General features: G+C 41.9%; 1 protein-coding gene across 7 annotated transcripts in view; it reads left to right on the top strand.

Annotated features, from left to right (window-relative positions):
* The window catches only part of RFX4 (regulatory factor X4), a 152239-nt gene that overhangs the window by 78622 nt on the left and 56428 nt on the right, over window positions 1-17189 (top strand). For 5 of the 7 annotated variants that reach the window (XM_032493410.1, XM_032493409.1, XM_006193713.3 and 2 more), the window contains 3 exons: window positions 7937-7998; window positions 12060-12273; window positions 14071-14148. In XM_032493410.1, the coding sequence (XP_032349301.1) occupies window positions 7937-7998; window positions 12060-12273; window positions 14071-14148 (354 nt within the window). Of the gene's footprint in view, window positions 1-7936; window positions 7999-9849; window positions 9884-9993; window positions 10464-12059; window positions 12274-14070; window positions 14149-17189 lie in introns of those variants that run through there. The other 2 variants (XM_032493413.1, XM_032493415.1) reach the window with 2 other exon arrangements.

Here is a 17189-nt window from a genome sequence, read left to right as displayed (position 1 = left end):
TGGCTACCAGAAGACATCATAAGGGAGACAGGGAAATGTTAGCAGGGGTGCCCCTCCCTGGTGGCTGGTCCCTCTTCTCCACCCATCCAGCCATGAAATCCCACTGAGGTGGGTCTCCTACCCTCCACCCTCCTCCTACTCCCCACTGACAAAGCCCTGGCGTCTGCTCCCTAACTCCTCTGACCCCACTACAAGCCTGTGAGATAGGCTGAGCAAGTGTTATTATCCTTGTTTGGTAGATGAAGATAGTGATGCTCAAAGGGAAGAAAGAGAAAAAGGTCTTTTTTTGGGTCTTCAATTAACACATTTTTAAAAAGTGATAATACCCTTCTATGCTTCATGGAAAGCAACTTGGCAGTATGTTGTGAAAACCTTGAAATACCCTTTGATCAAGCAGCTCTCCACTAAGAAAAATAAGGAGGGCAAAAAACCCAAACAAAATACCAACAATAAAAATAAAAATCATTATGCCAGAGGTACTGCTTATAGCATTATTTATATTAACACAGCACTGGAAGCAACTTTTCAGTGGCCAACAAAGAGGAACGATTGATTCTTTCTTTCATTTACTGAGTCAATGAATTAATGTACTGAGCCATAATATCTCCCACTGGACCATTGCAGTGGCCTTCTGACTGGTCTCCCTGCTTCCAGCCTTGCCCCTACCATCAGTTCTCCACACAGCAGCCAAAGTGATCCTTTTGAAAAGTAAGTCAGATCTTGTTCCCCACTATCCTGCTTAAAGCCTTCTAAAAGCTCTTCATCTCTTTCAGAGTAAAATCAGAAGTGCTCACAAAGGTCCACAAGGCCCACATAAATTATGTTCCTTCAAACCCTTGTGGCCTCCTGACCTCATTTTCTCCATCTCTCTTGAGTATTCATTCTGCTCCAGTCACAGTGGGCTCCTTGCTCTTCTTGAAATGTCTCAAACAACCTCCCACCCCAGGGCCTTTGCACTGGCTGTTCTCTCTGCTTGTGACACTCTTCTCCCAGATATCCACAAGGTTCATTCCCTCACTTCCTTCAGGTCACAACTCTAATGCCACATTTGATCATCAAGTCCTTGTCACCCTAAATAAAATAACATTCCCACCTCCACACTCCCCATTCCCCTCACCTTCCTTTTTTGTTGTTGTTCCTCCTCCCTGTAGCACTTATCTGATATAAGATATATTCACTTTTTGTTTGTTTATTTTTGGTCTTTTCCCACTAGAATATGAGCTTCTTAAGCAAAGGCTATCTCAGTTTTGTTCAGTGTTATATCCCCCAGTGCCTAGCAAAATGTCTGGTCTATAGCAGGAACTCAGTAAATGCTTGTTGTTGAATGAATCCAAGCTATATACCATAGGCAACCTCTTATGGTTATTGAAGCTGCAGCTTGTCCAACATGGGGAAGAGCAGTAGACAATGATGCTGGAGATCCAGTTCATGTAGAGTCTCACAGGCCTAGGGAAGGACTTTGAAGAGCTGAGTAGACCATTGATTCAATATGAGGATTCAGTAGATCATATAACTGTGTTCACTCAAATCAAACAAGTGGCCCAGGGAAGATTTCTGGGAGGAAATGAAGTATAAGTAAGATCTGAAGGATGAGGAGACATTAGTAGACAAAGGGGAGAGGGTTCCAGAAAATGAGAACAGCCTGTGGGAAAGGCCAGAGTAAGAGAGGACACAGTGTGTTCATGGAACTTGAAAGAAGATCCATGAGCCTAGGGATAGGCAGAAGAGGAGAGGAGAGGTGAGCCAGGGCGAAGGCAGGACCTGGTCGGCTTGGACTTTGTCCGGAGGATTCATGGAGATAAGGTTGAAATGAGGCATGACTGGCAGCAGGGGCACTGAGGAAACCGTAGCTGTAATCCAGGTGCGAGATCATGGCCCTGGAACTGGTGGAGATGAGAACTGTGGAGAGAATTGGGATATATTCACGATAGAGGGAGGATGGAACTTGGTCATAGACTGGAAGTAGCAGATGTGGTGGTTTAGAGAAGGAGGAGCTCTTACCTGGTCAGGGAATCAGGGAAGGCTTCATGGAATAGTGCCATGTGTGCTGGGTTTGAGGGCGCAGTGGTGAAGAGGGGAGGCATGTACAGGTAGAAGATACAGAGGCATGGAGCCCAGAAGCTGGGAAGCATTCAGAGAATTAAGCTACACCCAGTAGTCTGATGGGGATGGAGTGTGGAAAGGAAATTTCAAGAGGAAGATGAAAGGAGGAGGGGGAGCTACACAGGGCATTGCATCTCCAAGTGAAGGAACCTCTGTGAGTCAGCTGGCTGTGGATAATTGTCAGAGGTCATTGAGTAGATCGGTATTGATCTGGATTATTCCCTCAATGAATCCACTTGGGGACCTCAATTATCCAAACAGAATGACTTTTTCATAGTATTAAGCAGAAGTGTTTAATTGCCAGATTTCTACTTTACTGGAAGTGAGTAGATTTAATCTGAGAGGAGACACTGGGCTGTCTGCTAATGTCAGTCCTCTCTGCTGTTTCCCACCTTCCCTAGCATGTTTGGGGGCAGGGCTCTCAGATCCTGTTCATACCAGAGGCTACTAGAACATTTCTGAGAGGATCACAGTGGGGGGAATTGAAATGAAACCTTCGTGGAAGAGTAGATGGCAAGAAGAAATCATTTCATTCCTCAGACACACCTAACGCAAACAAATGCAGGAGTGGGACATAAAAGAAAGAAAGGTTGCTACTAAAAGAATGAGGAGCTTTGAGGCACTTTCATTCATCCAGAGGCAATAATGTGGTAGAGTGTCGAGTCACACTGGGTGCGTTTGAATCCCAGGTCTGTATCTTGTGAGCTGTGTGGCTTTGTGTGGGTTACTTAGCATCTCCAAGCCTTGGTTTACTCATCTGTACATAGGGAATAGCAATGGAACTTGGTTTATTGTAATGATTAACTAAGAAGATACATGTAAAGTGATTGGCACAGTGCCTAAGCCAGGACTTCACTCCAAAGCCTGTGTGCTTAACCGTTGTGCCCTACTGCTTCCCAGCTTGTTAGGAAAAGAGAGATAGGGGACATTTAAAGCTTCATGGGAAGGATCCCAGGAGAAGTGGGAGAGTCTCAGAGAAAGAGGAGGAGTTCCTCAGGGGCAAGTCAGGGACAGCATGGGTTTGGCATTTCAGGCAAAAGGCATTCCAGGCATGTGTCTGGAGTTCAGGGAGCACGTGAGGGAAGAGGCTGGATTTGAGGTGGGGGAGTTGGGCTTGGGGAGGTCACAGAGGCATCATGGACCAGCCTGAGGAGGCTGAAATTTTATCTAGCCTGGGTAGTGAGAAAGCACTCACTGTTTTCAACAAGGAAATGAAATGATCGTATTTGGATTTTAGAAAGATACTGCTGGCAAGGCAGCAAGACCGGAGAGGCAGGGCAGCCAGTTAGGAAAATGTGTCTGTGATCCAGGTGAGAGATCACCAGGGCTGGGGCAGTGGCAGGGTGTAAAGAGAAGTGGCTGAGTTTACCAGATGTCTTGGGCAGAATCAACAGGGCATGGGTTGTGCAGTGTCAGCAAGAGAGAGGAGTCTGTACTGCTTCTGTCTTGGGTGACTCAGCAGAGGGTGATGCTGGTCACAAAGATGGTAAAACTGCATGTATTGATCTACGTGTTACTCCAAAGGAGATCATGAGTTAAATTGATTGGTGAATTCACAGGTCCTATTCCACAACTTGATACTTCCTCAAGATCATAGTGCAAAGAATCACACACACTGATTGCACATTGTATTGTCTCATAGAGAGAGGCAGAACAAGAACAGGGCCTACAGAAGGTCTGTCCTCATTTCCCCGGGGCTCTTGGCATGTTTCTAGACCAGAGTATGTGGCCCCTGGTATCTTAGCTGAGGGCCAGGTACTGTTGTTTGCTTTGTGGACATTATGTGAGATACCATTTGTATAACCACTTAGCAAGATTTCAGAACTTTGCCCATTCTCTTAAATCAAGTAAGAATAAAGTCCAAACCCTGCCCCCCAAAGTCACACATTATTTGGGAGGGAATGATATATATTTTTTTTAAGAAAAAGAAAAAAGAAGAACATCCACTATAGCATTCTGATAGATTTTTGGTACTTCTTTCAAGATTGTCTTGAACTTCCCTTGTCAATTAAGAATATTTCTAGTAAGAAATTTTTTTTTCTTACAAGAAAAATAGTTGATTCTGTACACAAAATGTTATACAAAAATCTTTTTGTTCTACCCACCATCCTACTACCCTAACAAATACCCATTTTTATTTTTCCATTCCTATATTTGTACAAACATAAATTACAGCCATAGCATAAACATAGTTTGAGGTCTGCTATTTCATTTAACATTATGTCATAAGGATTTTCTGTGTTGTAACATAGATTTTGTTACCATCATTTTTAATGCCTGCATAATATTCTACAGAGTGTATGTACAAGCATTTATTTAGCCTGTTCCCTGTCATAGCATATTTATGTTGTTTCTAACTTTTTCACTCTCAGTAATGACCCTGCACAGAGATTTTTCTTATTTTAGGTTATTTTCTTAGAATTAATACATCAAAAATATGATTATTTTGTGGCATTTGATAAATATATTATAAAAATGCTTCTCAGAATGGTTGTACTAATAAGGAATGTTACCAGCAATCTATGAGCTTTTCAGTTTTACCATATCCTTGGCAGCGCTCAGTATCATCGTTTTCAAGGTGTCTGCAAATATCAGAGCATTAAACGTGGCACCTTACTCTTGTGCCCATTGCATGAAATTTCCCAGATCGAAATATTTTTTAAAATCCCTTCTTTTCCTAAGCATTTATCTTATGGATACTGGGACTCTAGTAACTTTATTGTATTAATTTCTTTGCTTGGGTAGATGGGAAACTCAGAACCCAGATCGTAACCCACTTTTAAATAGTATGAAGAACCCCTAACCTGCCGTTACATTTCCCATGCTTTTCCCTCCATCTCTGCTTGCATGTCGGGTACCTGTTCAGTATTGTACCCCTATAAATAGTTGCTTCACATCTTGGCTGTGAAACCAGTCATGTCTGGAGGGTGTACTTGGCCAGAGGTTAGTATAAGTGGCTCAAGGTGATGAGGGCACTAGACCTTGGTGTGGTCTTAGACTACATAATGGATAATGGATAGAGTGTTTAGGGAGTACCATTACTGACCTCCTGGGTCATACCCTATCCTGAATACTGCATTTTCCTTGAGTGGCAACAAGTTTTTAATTGAAATATAGTTGATTTACGATATTGTGTTAGTTTCAGGTATACAGAAAAGTGATTCAGTTATATATTTTTTCAGATTATTTTCCATTATAGATTAATATAAGATATTGAATATAGTTCCCTGTGCTATGCAGTAGGGCCTTGTTGCTTGTCTATTTTATGTGTAATAGTTTGTATCTATTAATATTATACATCTAATTTGTCCCCACTCTCTTCCCTTTTGGTAACCATAAGTTTGTTTTCAATGTCTGTGAGTATGTTTCTGTTTTGTATATGGATTCATTTGTATTATTTTTTAGAATATAGATGTAATTGATATCATATAATATCTGTCTTTTTCTGTCTGATTTACTTCACTTAGTATGGTATTCTCTAGATCCATCTAGATCCATTGCAAATGGCAATATTTTATTCTTTTTATGGCTGAGTAATATTCCACTGAGTAATATTCCACACACACACCACATCTTCTTAATCCAGTCATCTGTTGACGGGCACTTGGGTTGTTTCCATGTCTTGGCTATTGTAAGAAGTCCTGCTATGAACACTGGGGTACATGTATCATTTTGAATTAGTTTTCATTTTTGGGGGGATAAAGCAGTCACAACAGTTTTAAAAGGATGTAGGCAAAGTGAGAAGCTCATATCCTATGCTTGTAGGAGTTAGAGTTAAAGAAGTCAGGGATATATTGCCTCCAAAGTGACACCCTTAAGAATTCAGAGGATTATACCATCGTTTTGTTCAATATCACCACTATGCAATAACATTTTAGAAGCCCTTCTTACTTCCAAAAGTGGTATCAGTGTATTATCTTGTTAGATTCTCTAACCATCCTTGTTAGGAATTCAGCTTTTTCCACCTATTTTCAGATGAGGAAATGCTGTGCCATCCACTCTCCTGCTGAAGATGGTCAGCGGCTTCCTAACATACAGAAATAATCAGTCTTCACAGTACCCATTACAAATTTTCAATTTCTCTCTGATTTGTCCACTTCTTTCCATCCTGCTGATGCCGATGTAGCTGAGGCTACCATCATCTATCCCCGTGATTAGGCGAGGACTACAGAAGACCCCGAGTCCCCAGACATCAGAGGAGGGAACTAAGGCACAGAGAGGTTAGATAGTACGTCCAATTTCAAACAGCTAACAGGGTCACAGTAAATGTTTGTTGAATGGATGAGCAAATCAATCAATGAGAGTGTCAGTGTGAATACAAGAGGGTGTGAAGTAGATCAGTAGAGATTCATCCCCACCTCTGAGAAGGTGTTCACAGTTCATGCTCTACTGGTGGGACATCAGCAGCAGCATCTCATCTCATGAAGGACCACGTGCAGGCTCACTCTCTCTGACCAGGCCTGCCTGCACGGTGCTGGATATTAGAAGGGAACAGAGTTGGAAGAATTTGGCTATACTTAAGAGAAAAGTTGTTGGAAATAAAAGGGAATGAATGAGTCATTAAGACAATCACTGGTAATAATGCATAACATTTATTGAGCCCTTACTGAGTGCCAGGCACTGTTGCAAACTATTTACATATGTTTACTTTTAACATTTTTACAGAAATGCTCTGAGGTAGGGGTTATTATCATTCCCATTTTACAAATGAGGAAGCTGAGTCATTTGAATGTTAAATAACTTGCCCAAGGGCCTCCAGTCCACAAATGGCTGAGCTTGTATCTAATCCAGGTAATCTAGTTCCAGAGCCCTTGCATGGAACCCCTATACTATCCTACCTCTTCACAAATATCATTGCTGTAAACACCATGGGAAGAAACCCACTGATTGTGTTTCCAGCTTGGCTGATGGCTCCCTCCATCTAGGTTTCTGGCAAATGTATGTGGTTGTCTTGGGCAGCAGCAGTTAGCATCCTTCACTCTGCAGATGAGAAAAGGATACTCTCCAGGCTAAGGGTCAGGCTTCATTCCTTCATTCAACAAACACAGATTGAGCTCTTTGCATGTGCCAGATCCCTGGTCTCATGGAGCTTATGTTCAGGGGTTGGGAGATGTAAAACAAGCACTTGGAGGGTAAGTGAACAGGACAACTTCAGAGAGTGCTAAGTGAGAGGAAGACATAAAGCAGGGTCACATGATGGCCAGGGTCTGCTTTTGTTACTCTACACTGGCTGGTCAGAGAAGGCCTCTGGGCAGAGGGACCTTGCCCGAATGTTGTAAGAGAAGGAGTCAGTCTTGTGAAGATCTGGGTGAAATTGCATTCCAGACAGAGGGGACTACAGTACAAAGGCCCCTAGAAGGGAGGACGCCTGGCATGTTTTAGGAATGGGAAGGGAAAAAAGCCAGTGTGGCTGGGATCTGGTGAGTAAGGGTGAGAGTCGGAGGCAAGGAGGTAAGCAGGGACTGGGTTACAGAGGCTGAGGGGCGGGGGAAGAGGGGAGTTAGTTCCAGGTGCAGAAGGAGCCATTGGAGGGCTTTAAACAGGGGAGTGACAGGTTCTGGATCAAGGGATACACCCCCTACATTGTGAGTAGGGGGATGAAGCACAGAGCCACCAAGGGAGACCCCCTCAGGATCCAGAGCCCCACATCACTAAGGTGCTCCCCTTCTGCTTCCCAGGAACCAGTGATCTTCTCGAAGGTCCCGGCAGACTCCTAATAAGTCATCACAACCAAGAGTATTTGGTTTCCTCCCTTTTGATTGCTGTTTGTAAATGTAGTCACTCTGCTCCCAGCTTTTCCCAATGGGTAACTGATTCTTGTGTTGATTTACAGATCATAAGGCAACAGTTTCCTCAGTTAACCACCAGAAGACTCGGGACCCGAGGACAGTCAAAGTAAGCACCGATAGCCTTTCCACCTGCAGAGCCACCTTTCATCGTGAGCTCCATCTACAGGCCTAGTGGGGAAGTCTGTGCCTGGTGGCAGCAGCTCCCTCTCCCAGGAGCCCTGAGAGAGGGGCTCTGCAACAGCCCACTGCTTTAAGGACCCTGACTTGGTGCACCCTACCCTTGGGCTTTTTTGAAAAATAGTCTTGGGCATCCTTTAAAAAGAGCACCTGTGGTTTCTTGACCAATCTCCAGATTGCTTGGATTGTTTTGGCCAGCAAATTCTCTACTCTGTTAGTATCCAGTTGGCCAGAGAAGCAACCCTGTACTAATAGCTGCAGGGGAGATGGGACAGAAAGGTCCAGCTGTGCATGGTACGCAAGGCATACTGCTCTCTATGCACTTGTCCTGTCAACCAAACAACCAATGTTGGCTTCACATTTTCTGCGTGTCAGATAAATGATGCTAAGTGCTGAGAACACACAAGCAAACAGGTCCTGGATGCAGCATATATTCTGGTGGTGAAGACAGACAAAAAAAGACAATTGGATGGTGACAAAGAGGGTTGTCATGGAGAATTACAGAAGGGAAGTAACCTGGTTTAGAAAGGATAGCCCAGGAAGCTCTTAGGAGGTGACCTTAGGAGTAAGAAGGTTGTGCAGATGCCTGTCTCCCACCTATGAGTCAGTGGGAAGGGAATCTCTACCTATTCTGCCCAGGCTTCACTAAAATCTGGATTTATAAAGACTTGCCTTGAAGTGTGTTTCAAAAATTGTTGTGGATAGGTGTTCCATGAAGAAGGCCTGTTGGCCATGTTAGTTAGGTAGACACTGAGTTAAACAGGTTCCTTTATGCAGGACTTGTCAGAACCTTTATTACGCTAATGTACATGGTGACTCCACTAGAGGGTGCCTTATTATGCAGCAATTCTAAATGGTTTGACCATGTTAATTAAGCAGCAGACCAGCACATACTGACTTATAAAACAGTGGAACTTCTTATTAAAAAATAGCAGGCGCATAGGACTTGTAAGGCTTGTCACTGAAAGTGTTTCAAAAGCAGTATGTCCAATACTGTCCCCAGCCCCTACCCCTGGCCATTCCTGAGCAACATATTCCCATCCTTCAAGTATGTGTTTAACTTTGGAGCTAGGCTAGGTAAAGAGAGTGGAAAGTGGATGATCAAACTGGGAAAAACCCTTTTTAGTAAAGTTCTGAAAATAATGAGACTAGTTTTGTTTTGTTTTTTTTTTTCATATGTGGCTCAGAAGCTCTGGGGGCGGTTTCCAAAGAGATTTATAGAAAATTTTTGAGCAAGGAACATTTTGGAATACATTTCTAATAATTTTTCAGGGTGACGCCTCTGAAGAACAAATCTTATTCATAATGCAAATTTTAAGTATTTGTTTAAAAATGAGGTTTCAGCTCTGGTAAGAGTATAGAGTAGAAAACCCTGATTCTTCCTTACTTGTTTGCTGGTAAGCACAGAGGTTGGTACACAAGGGCAATTCAGTCGACAGATAAGTGGATGATTGGAAGACTGTTGAATAAATTGAAATTATTTTTCTCCAGCTCATGGTCTTTGAAGAGTCACTGGCTCCAATTACATTGTTGCCCATTTCTGAGATGAAAGAGTATAAACAGATAGTAAAGATAGATACTTAGTAAAGACAGGCAGTAAAAATAGTAAAGATAGAACAGAAAAATTTCCCATTCTACATCAACTTGAAGAAAGTTTCCTTCTGTCTACATATAAGAGCCTGCTTTTGTTTGTTTGTTTTTTCTTTAACCTAGAGGTTGGCAAATTGGACAATATCTTCTTTAAAAATTCTTTTTCATTGTATCCTATCCATAAGGATCCTCCAAGCTTGGTCATACCTTCCACAAATTGAAAGGTAATAAGAAGCTCTAGTCTTCAGTTTTCCACTCAACCTTATAGAGAAAATCCCTCAGCAGATTTACCTTGATAGAATAAATTGGGGGCAGGGATGGGGAGGGGGGCTGGTGGAGAGTATGTTGAAGTGCCCTAAGGAGCTGAAAAAAGCTGAAAAGTGATCAGAGCACTAGCTTCACTATAGTTGCCAATTCTAGCAACACGTACTCTGAAAATTCAAGAAGTGGTCTAATCTGAACATGTTATAACTATCTTGATCTTAAGAAAGTATAAGGGGGGGACTTTGTTCTTACAGTTAGGGAGGCGTGTCATAACTGCCTTCCTGCCTGAGGGGGCTTCTGGAGCAAAAGGAACCCACCCCCTCCCCCACCAAAGGAGTGCCTTCCAGGTGGAAAGGCAGTTATGACAGTTGGGAAGTAGAAGGCGCAGAAGACAGAGATCAGCTCAACACAAAGAAGAACTTTCTGATCACTATACCGACCTAAAATGAACTGGGCTGCCTTCAGAGGGTCCGAGTTCTTCGTCCCAGGAGGCATTCAGATAGAGGCGAGATGCCCACCAAGCAGAAGTGTCACAGAATGGTATCAGGAGTGACGGGGGAGTAGGGAGAGGGACGGTTACAGGTGCTCAGCTCTCCCCTACCAGGGAAGCCTCTCTGAGAACTCAGAGTGCTCTCTCATTTGTGTTATTTTGGGACTATCACCATCATATCTCCACGAGTAGAGGAGGAGAGTAGTTAGTATGTTTTACAGTGTTTCTGAAAGCAAAGTCCGTGAATTACTTACCTTAGTGTTGCCGTGTGATTGTAAAAATCTACTTTAGACCTAGTAAATCAGAATCTTTGGACGTGGGGCCCAGGAGTCTGTAATTTTAATATGTTTTGTAGGTGATTCTTACTATTAGTAAAGTTTGAGAATCACTGGCTTAGTGGTTACAAGCACTTTTAGAGGTTCAAATCCTGCCTCTACTACTTACTGGGTGATCTTAGATGTGTTACTTAAATTCTCTGGACCTTAGTTTTCTAGTCTGTAATATGGGGATAATAATGAGTTCTTCAACGGGGGTTTATGAGATTAAATAAGGCAATATGTGTAAATCACTTGTTAGCTGCTGTGGCGAGCATCCCATTTACAGTAGTAGACAATGACAGGCTCATTGGGCTGGTGCCTAACCCAGTAGGCTGGCTGATCTCAGCTGTGCATCAGAATTACCTGTGGTGCTTGTTTCAGTGCTGATTCTTGGGCCCCATTCCCTTGTTCTGAATCAGCAGGTCTGGGCAGGGGCCTAGGAATCTGTATTTTTATTACACTCCATAAGCACTCTGATAAATATCAAAGTTTAAAATATCACCATGCAGTGTTTTCTGTTAGTATAACACAGTGACTTTGTAGTCAGACAGACCTGCTTCCTCCCCTAAACAGCTGTTTGACCTTGAACAAATTACTTAGCTTTCTTGCCTCCATTTTCACATCTGTAGAAAGATGATTATAATCCCCATTTCATAGTATTATTTTACTGTATATAAAGTATTAATGTAAATAAAGTGCCTAGCATGTAAGTGCCCGATAGTTTGTAGCTAAAATCCAAACAAAATGCAGCCTCCGTCCCTCATTAGTCTTAATTGAAAACATTGCTATTATTAAGCCCATTCTGCGTTAATAAAAGGTTCTGGTCTTTGTTTTACATTCAGTGTCAACTGAAACACTGAATTTATCTTTTTTAAGATACCATTCTTTGACTACCATTTATTAAGAAAAACATAGGTCAAATGAATTTTTGTTGGTGGTACAAGTTAGCAGTCATGAACACACTCTTCTTCTTGGGTCCCCGCAGAGGGGGACACTCAAGTGCTGTGCCTCTGGGATCATATTTGGCTAGATATAAGAGATTAAGTACCAGTGGAAATTTTTTCATCCCACTTTCTGCTTTGCAAATTATTTGACTTAACATTTTCTGTAGGAGGCAATTTTGGTTATTTTTACCTGTCTGATTGATGGCTGGCAACATGGAAGTTTGGTTTAATTCTAGATTTCCAAATATTGAGCCTTACAGGGGAGTTAACTCTTCTAGCCCAGGGAGGATGGGTCCAGCCCTCCTTGGCCTTGGGCTACCCTGGCTCAGGAACCCCCACCTGATAAGGGTGCATGTGGGTCTCTCTCTCTCTCTTTGTGGCCCAGGTACCATTACTACGGCATCGCGGTGAAGGAAAGCTCCCAATATTATGATGTGATGTATTCCAAGAAAGGAGCTGCCTGGGTGAGCGAGACAGGCAAGAAAGAAGTGAGCAAACAGACAGTGGCATATTCACCCCGGTCCAAACTTGGAACCTTGCTGCCAGAGTTTCCAAATGTCAAAGATCTAAATCTGCCGGCCAGTCTGCCTGAGGAGAAGGTGACCATATCTGAAGTGTTGCTGGGAGTGGGTGGTCTTTTCTCTCTCTCTCTCCCTCTTTCACACAGCACACACTCACACAAACATACACACTTTTGTTGCAAAACGGTGAGTTTTAAAAATATAAAGATAGAAATCTGAATCAAGTAATGGACTTCAGTTAACAGTAATAATATATTCCTGTTAGTTCATTAGCTGTGACGAACGTACCATACCAGTGCAAAGAAATTAACAATAGTTGGGTGTGAGATATACAGAACTGCCTGAACTATCTTCACAACTTTACTACAAACCCAATACTATTCTAGATCAAAAAGTCTATCTCTCTACCTGTCTAACTTACATACCTACCTACCTACCCACCCATCTATGATGTTGCACTGTCTCATTTCAGAAGGGAAGTACCCCTCTCCCTTGCATTGCTTTTTTATAGTGTAAATCTTATTCTCCCTTGTGTTGCAGAGGATGTGGTGAAATCACAGTCCTATAGACAAAGGAGATTTTATAGGTATAGTGAATCAGATAGTTTGGGCCATAGGGTATTGAGAGGAAATTATTGGAAACACAAATTTGGGGACAGTACCCTGGGTGATCGCATCTCTAGTGCACCTACCTTTTTTTGTTTGGTTGGTCGGTTAAATTATTTTAATTTTAATTTTTAATTTTTTCCTTTTTTTTGAAGTATAGTCAGTTTACAATGTTGTGTCAATTTCTGGTGTACAGAATAATGTTTCAGTTGTACATATACATACATATATTCCTTTTCATATTCTTTTTCATTATAGGTTACTACCAGGAGGGTAGGGGGTAGAAGGGATAAATTAGGAGTTCAAGATTTGCAGATACTCACTACTATGTGTAAAATAGATAAATAACAAGTTTATACTGTATAGCAGAGGAAACTATATTCAATATCTAATGCACCTATCTTGATGCAGCCCAGTGTGCCAATAGGTGTAGAGCTTCTACTTAACCACACTGGGAGCTGGGATGCAGTGGCAAATGAGACTTGAGTCCTGTTCTCAGGAAGCTTACATTCGAGCAGGGAGGTAGATGCTTGTATAAGCAAACTTAGCTTATATAAAACACATATCTATGTTCCAAAACAAAAAGAATACCTGTAAAGAATGCTTTAAATTGAAAACTAGATAAATTTTTTTCCTTGAATTTGCTTTTTTTCCTCAACAAACTTCTTGTACCATTGCTTTGAAACTCTTGGACAAACGGAGCTGGAGATGAAATTCTTTTGTTAAGCAGTTTCCAGAGAATTTCCAAATGTCTTTTTGTGATTTTGGCAAAAGCACCTCTTCTTATAAACACACACAGGGTTTTAACTTTTCAGTATCTTAGCTGATGAGCATTTAATTCAATAGGCCCTACTGAACTCTACTATGTGTCAGGCGCTGTACTAAATGCTGGCTACACAAGCATGAATAATACACTATTTTAATTTTCCCATTGTGCTCACTTCAGCAGCACATATACTAAAGATTTTCTCAGAGTCCATAGTTCAGGGGGTGGAGATGGGGCAGAGAGAGAAACCTGTGCTTTCTGTACCACAGGATGAGTGCTCTGATGGAGAAACACACGCAGGTGCTGTGGGAGCATAAAGGAGGCAGCTGAGGGTTAGAGAGCCCCACCTAACGATAGTTTGGTTTGGGTCTTGCAGGATGAGTAGGCATTAGGTGAATTTCGTCCCCTTAACAGAGAATAAATGACTTGAAAATTGAGATTCCAAGGGTAGTGGTAACCTGTATTAATGTATGCCTTTATTTTTTACCCCTCCCTACCCCACAGGTTTCTACCTTTATTATGATGTACAGAACACACTGTCAGAGGATACTGGACACTGTAATAAGAGCCAACTTTGATGAGGTAGGTCAACAAATGTTGAGCTGTGAATACTCTGCATTAAAATTTTATAAGAACAATGGCTCCTATTTCACGAGCTCCTACTAGTTGCCAGACCTCTGGAAGCACTTGATGTGCATTAGCTCACTTAATCCTCACAGTTATCCTGGGAAGCAGGCACTCTTGTTATCCCCACTTTACAGATTCTTTGTGTGAGCAGCAATTGGCGTGGCCTTTCCCTTGATCTTACAAGTGACCTGCATCCGGCCCCATTGGCCTCCTAGGAGCACAGTTTTGCCAAGGTATCATTAAACCCAGAATTATAGACTCAGAAAAACTAAAGGAAAGCTTGCCTATGTTTTGGATTTAACCTTTTCCTGAGGCCCACCACTTCAGTGCTTTTGGAGCTGGTTCCCCTCCATTCTCAAGGTCTGGTCCACATGTCCATAAAACACTGCCAGTAGGGCCATCTTGAATATGGACAATGTAAAAATTCCATTTCATTTTTATTTTAAAATATTACACTTAAAGAATGGAGAGGAAAAATAAGAAAGGATTGAAGCATGGGTTACATAATCAAAGAGAAAAAATCCTCTTGCCCTAAATGCCATCCAAAAGAGCCTTCCAAAGGGTTGGCAGGAAATCACACATTTCACCCCATAAACCTGAAGCCTTCCTGTTTAAAGAAAATGCCTTTCAGGCTAAAAAACCAAAACCAAAACCAAAACACCCTGGGATCAGGTATAGACATTTAATTTGAGGGAAGATAAGGCAAGCTCTAAAGGGGCTGTAAAAATGAGTAGCTATTAGTGGAAGAGATACCAGAGGTTCCCTTTGTGTGTGTTTCCGGGCCTGTGTGCTGTTGGAGATGGAGGGATGGAGAACGAGGTAAGGCAGTGAACGCTTGTTGAGCACTGGCCCATTCTTGTGCTGCTCATTTACTGTCCCATGGCAGGAACCCCATGTAGTAGTGGTACCACCTTATATGAGCTGTCACTCAGTTCATAGACACGGCACCAGAAGAGATGGCACTGGGTTGGTAGAGAAGTAATATTCTTCCTGCTCTTGCTTTCATCGACTGGATTTTTAAATCTTTCAAATTCCTTGAGCAACTATTTAAGTGGATTTTTGTTTAAAAAAGAAAACTCACTGCTTTCTCTCATATTTTAGTTTGGCTACATCTTACATATTCAAAGACCACTGAGATCTTAACAAATCATGACTCATGATTGGTTAAGACAACACTGGCCTATGTAGCAAATAACACCCACATCTTAATACAAAGCACACAGTTCACTGTGGACACCCTCAGTTGGAAGGCTGGTTGCTGGGACTAGCTCAGGGACCCAGGCTTCTTCCACCTTGTGGCCTCACCCTGCTTTAAAGCCTTGGAGTTCAGCTAATGGATGGGGAAAAGTATTACAGGCAAAACGTCCTCTCTTCTTAATCAGCCCAGAAATGAGATGCATTGTTTTTGCATTGTTTATGCTGGTCTCATAGCCCCACTTTGATGGAAGGGGAGCTGGGCAGGTTGGCCCCTCACTAGGTGGCAGGCAGCTTATACTACTATAGAAGAGGAGCTCTAGTGGATAGCTGTCCCTCTCTGCCATATGTACTAGCAACAAAACTAGTGACAATCCTATGTCCATATGTAGCTTTATTCATCCCATTTCACTGAATTCCATTCATTAATTTCAACATTTAATTGGGTGTCTGATGGTGCCATATGCTGATGTAGATCCCAGGAATGGAGTGATAAGACACAGCCTTGTGGGGGAAAGAAAAGGCATGTGCAACAGCAATGAGGGTGCAGGATATACGGTGAGAGGTCCAGACTTTTCACTGGGAAGAATGCCAGACTTGGAGCCTCAGACTTGGGTTCAAGACCTGGCTCTACCTCAATTCCTCATCCTAGAAACAAAGATAAAAATATCATCCCTGCAGATTCAATTCACAGGATTACTGGAAGAAGGAGATGAAACAATGCCTGGTGAAAGGTCATACAAATGCTTGCTTTTATCAGATATGTCAACCAGAGCATTAAAAGAGGTCACACAGTTGGTTAGGGCCAGAATTATGACTAGATCTTTGTCACCTGGCACCATTAGTCCAGTATTTTTTTCCACCTCCTGGCAAGGGTATTTGGTGGCTCTTTTTAAGATGGCTGATCAAGATGTGGTTCATTCTACCCACACACAAGAGAATGAAGAGGAATGTTGTACCTCTGATGAGCTGTAACTTTTTTCAACAGCTGAGAAAAATTAATGGTCAATAGATGATGGATGATTCTGGTACACCTTGATGATATAGTTTGTTTCAGGTCTTCAAGATCTTTAATATCTGTTGAAGTCACAAATGTATGCTAGGTATCACAATCTTAAATTACCTTATTTGTTTGCTTGTTCATTATTTGTAATCAGAGCTATTTCCACGAAGTACCAATATATTAAGAATGAACTAAACATGGACGTGGAAAAGAAACAGAAAACCTACTTAGGTATTCTTAAGGAAATCATCTCTGGACATTTCGTTGAGCAGAGAGAAAAAGGGCTGAGAGTTCAGGGTACTGAAATAGAATTTAGGAAACTTGCTTTAAATAATCATTTTAAATCATTTACCTCTGATTCTTTCACCATTTATGCTTGCAAGGAGTAAGGAGAACCTCTCCCTTCTGTCTAATTATGTTTCCACTTGTTAAATGCCTACATGATGCCAGGCATTTAAATTTTACATAAGTAATCTTATTTCAGCCTGGTAATAAGTAGACATCATCTCTATTTTGTGAAAGCTAATAACTCTTATATTTATATATTTAGTTGCAACCTCCAGATTCAATTGACTTGCCGTCTAACTTAACATGACCAAATCAGGGCTCTAATTTTCCACCCTTAATCTATTTTTCCACAAGTCTCAGATTGCCACTACCATACACCCAATTGCTTAGCCACAAACCTTGATTTTTCTTTTTCCCTCCTGCTTTATATCTTAGTTTATCAGGAGATCCTGTTGGCTCTACCTCCTGACATAAACACTGTGTCCGTTTCACATCTGACTTCCAGTTATTG

The sequence above is a fragment of the Camelus ferus genome, chromosome 12 (genome assembly GCF_009834535.1).
Source record: "Camelus ferus isolate YT-003-E chromosome 12, BCGSAC_Cfer_1.0, whole genome shotgun sequence".
Classification (NCBI taxonomy): domain Eukaryota; kingdom Metazoa; phylum Chordata; class Mammalia; order Artiodactyla; family Camelidae; genus Camelus; species Camelus ferus.
This window is presented reverse-complemented; position numbering and strand designations above follow the sequence as displayed.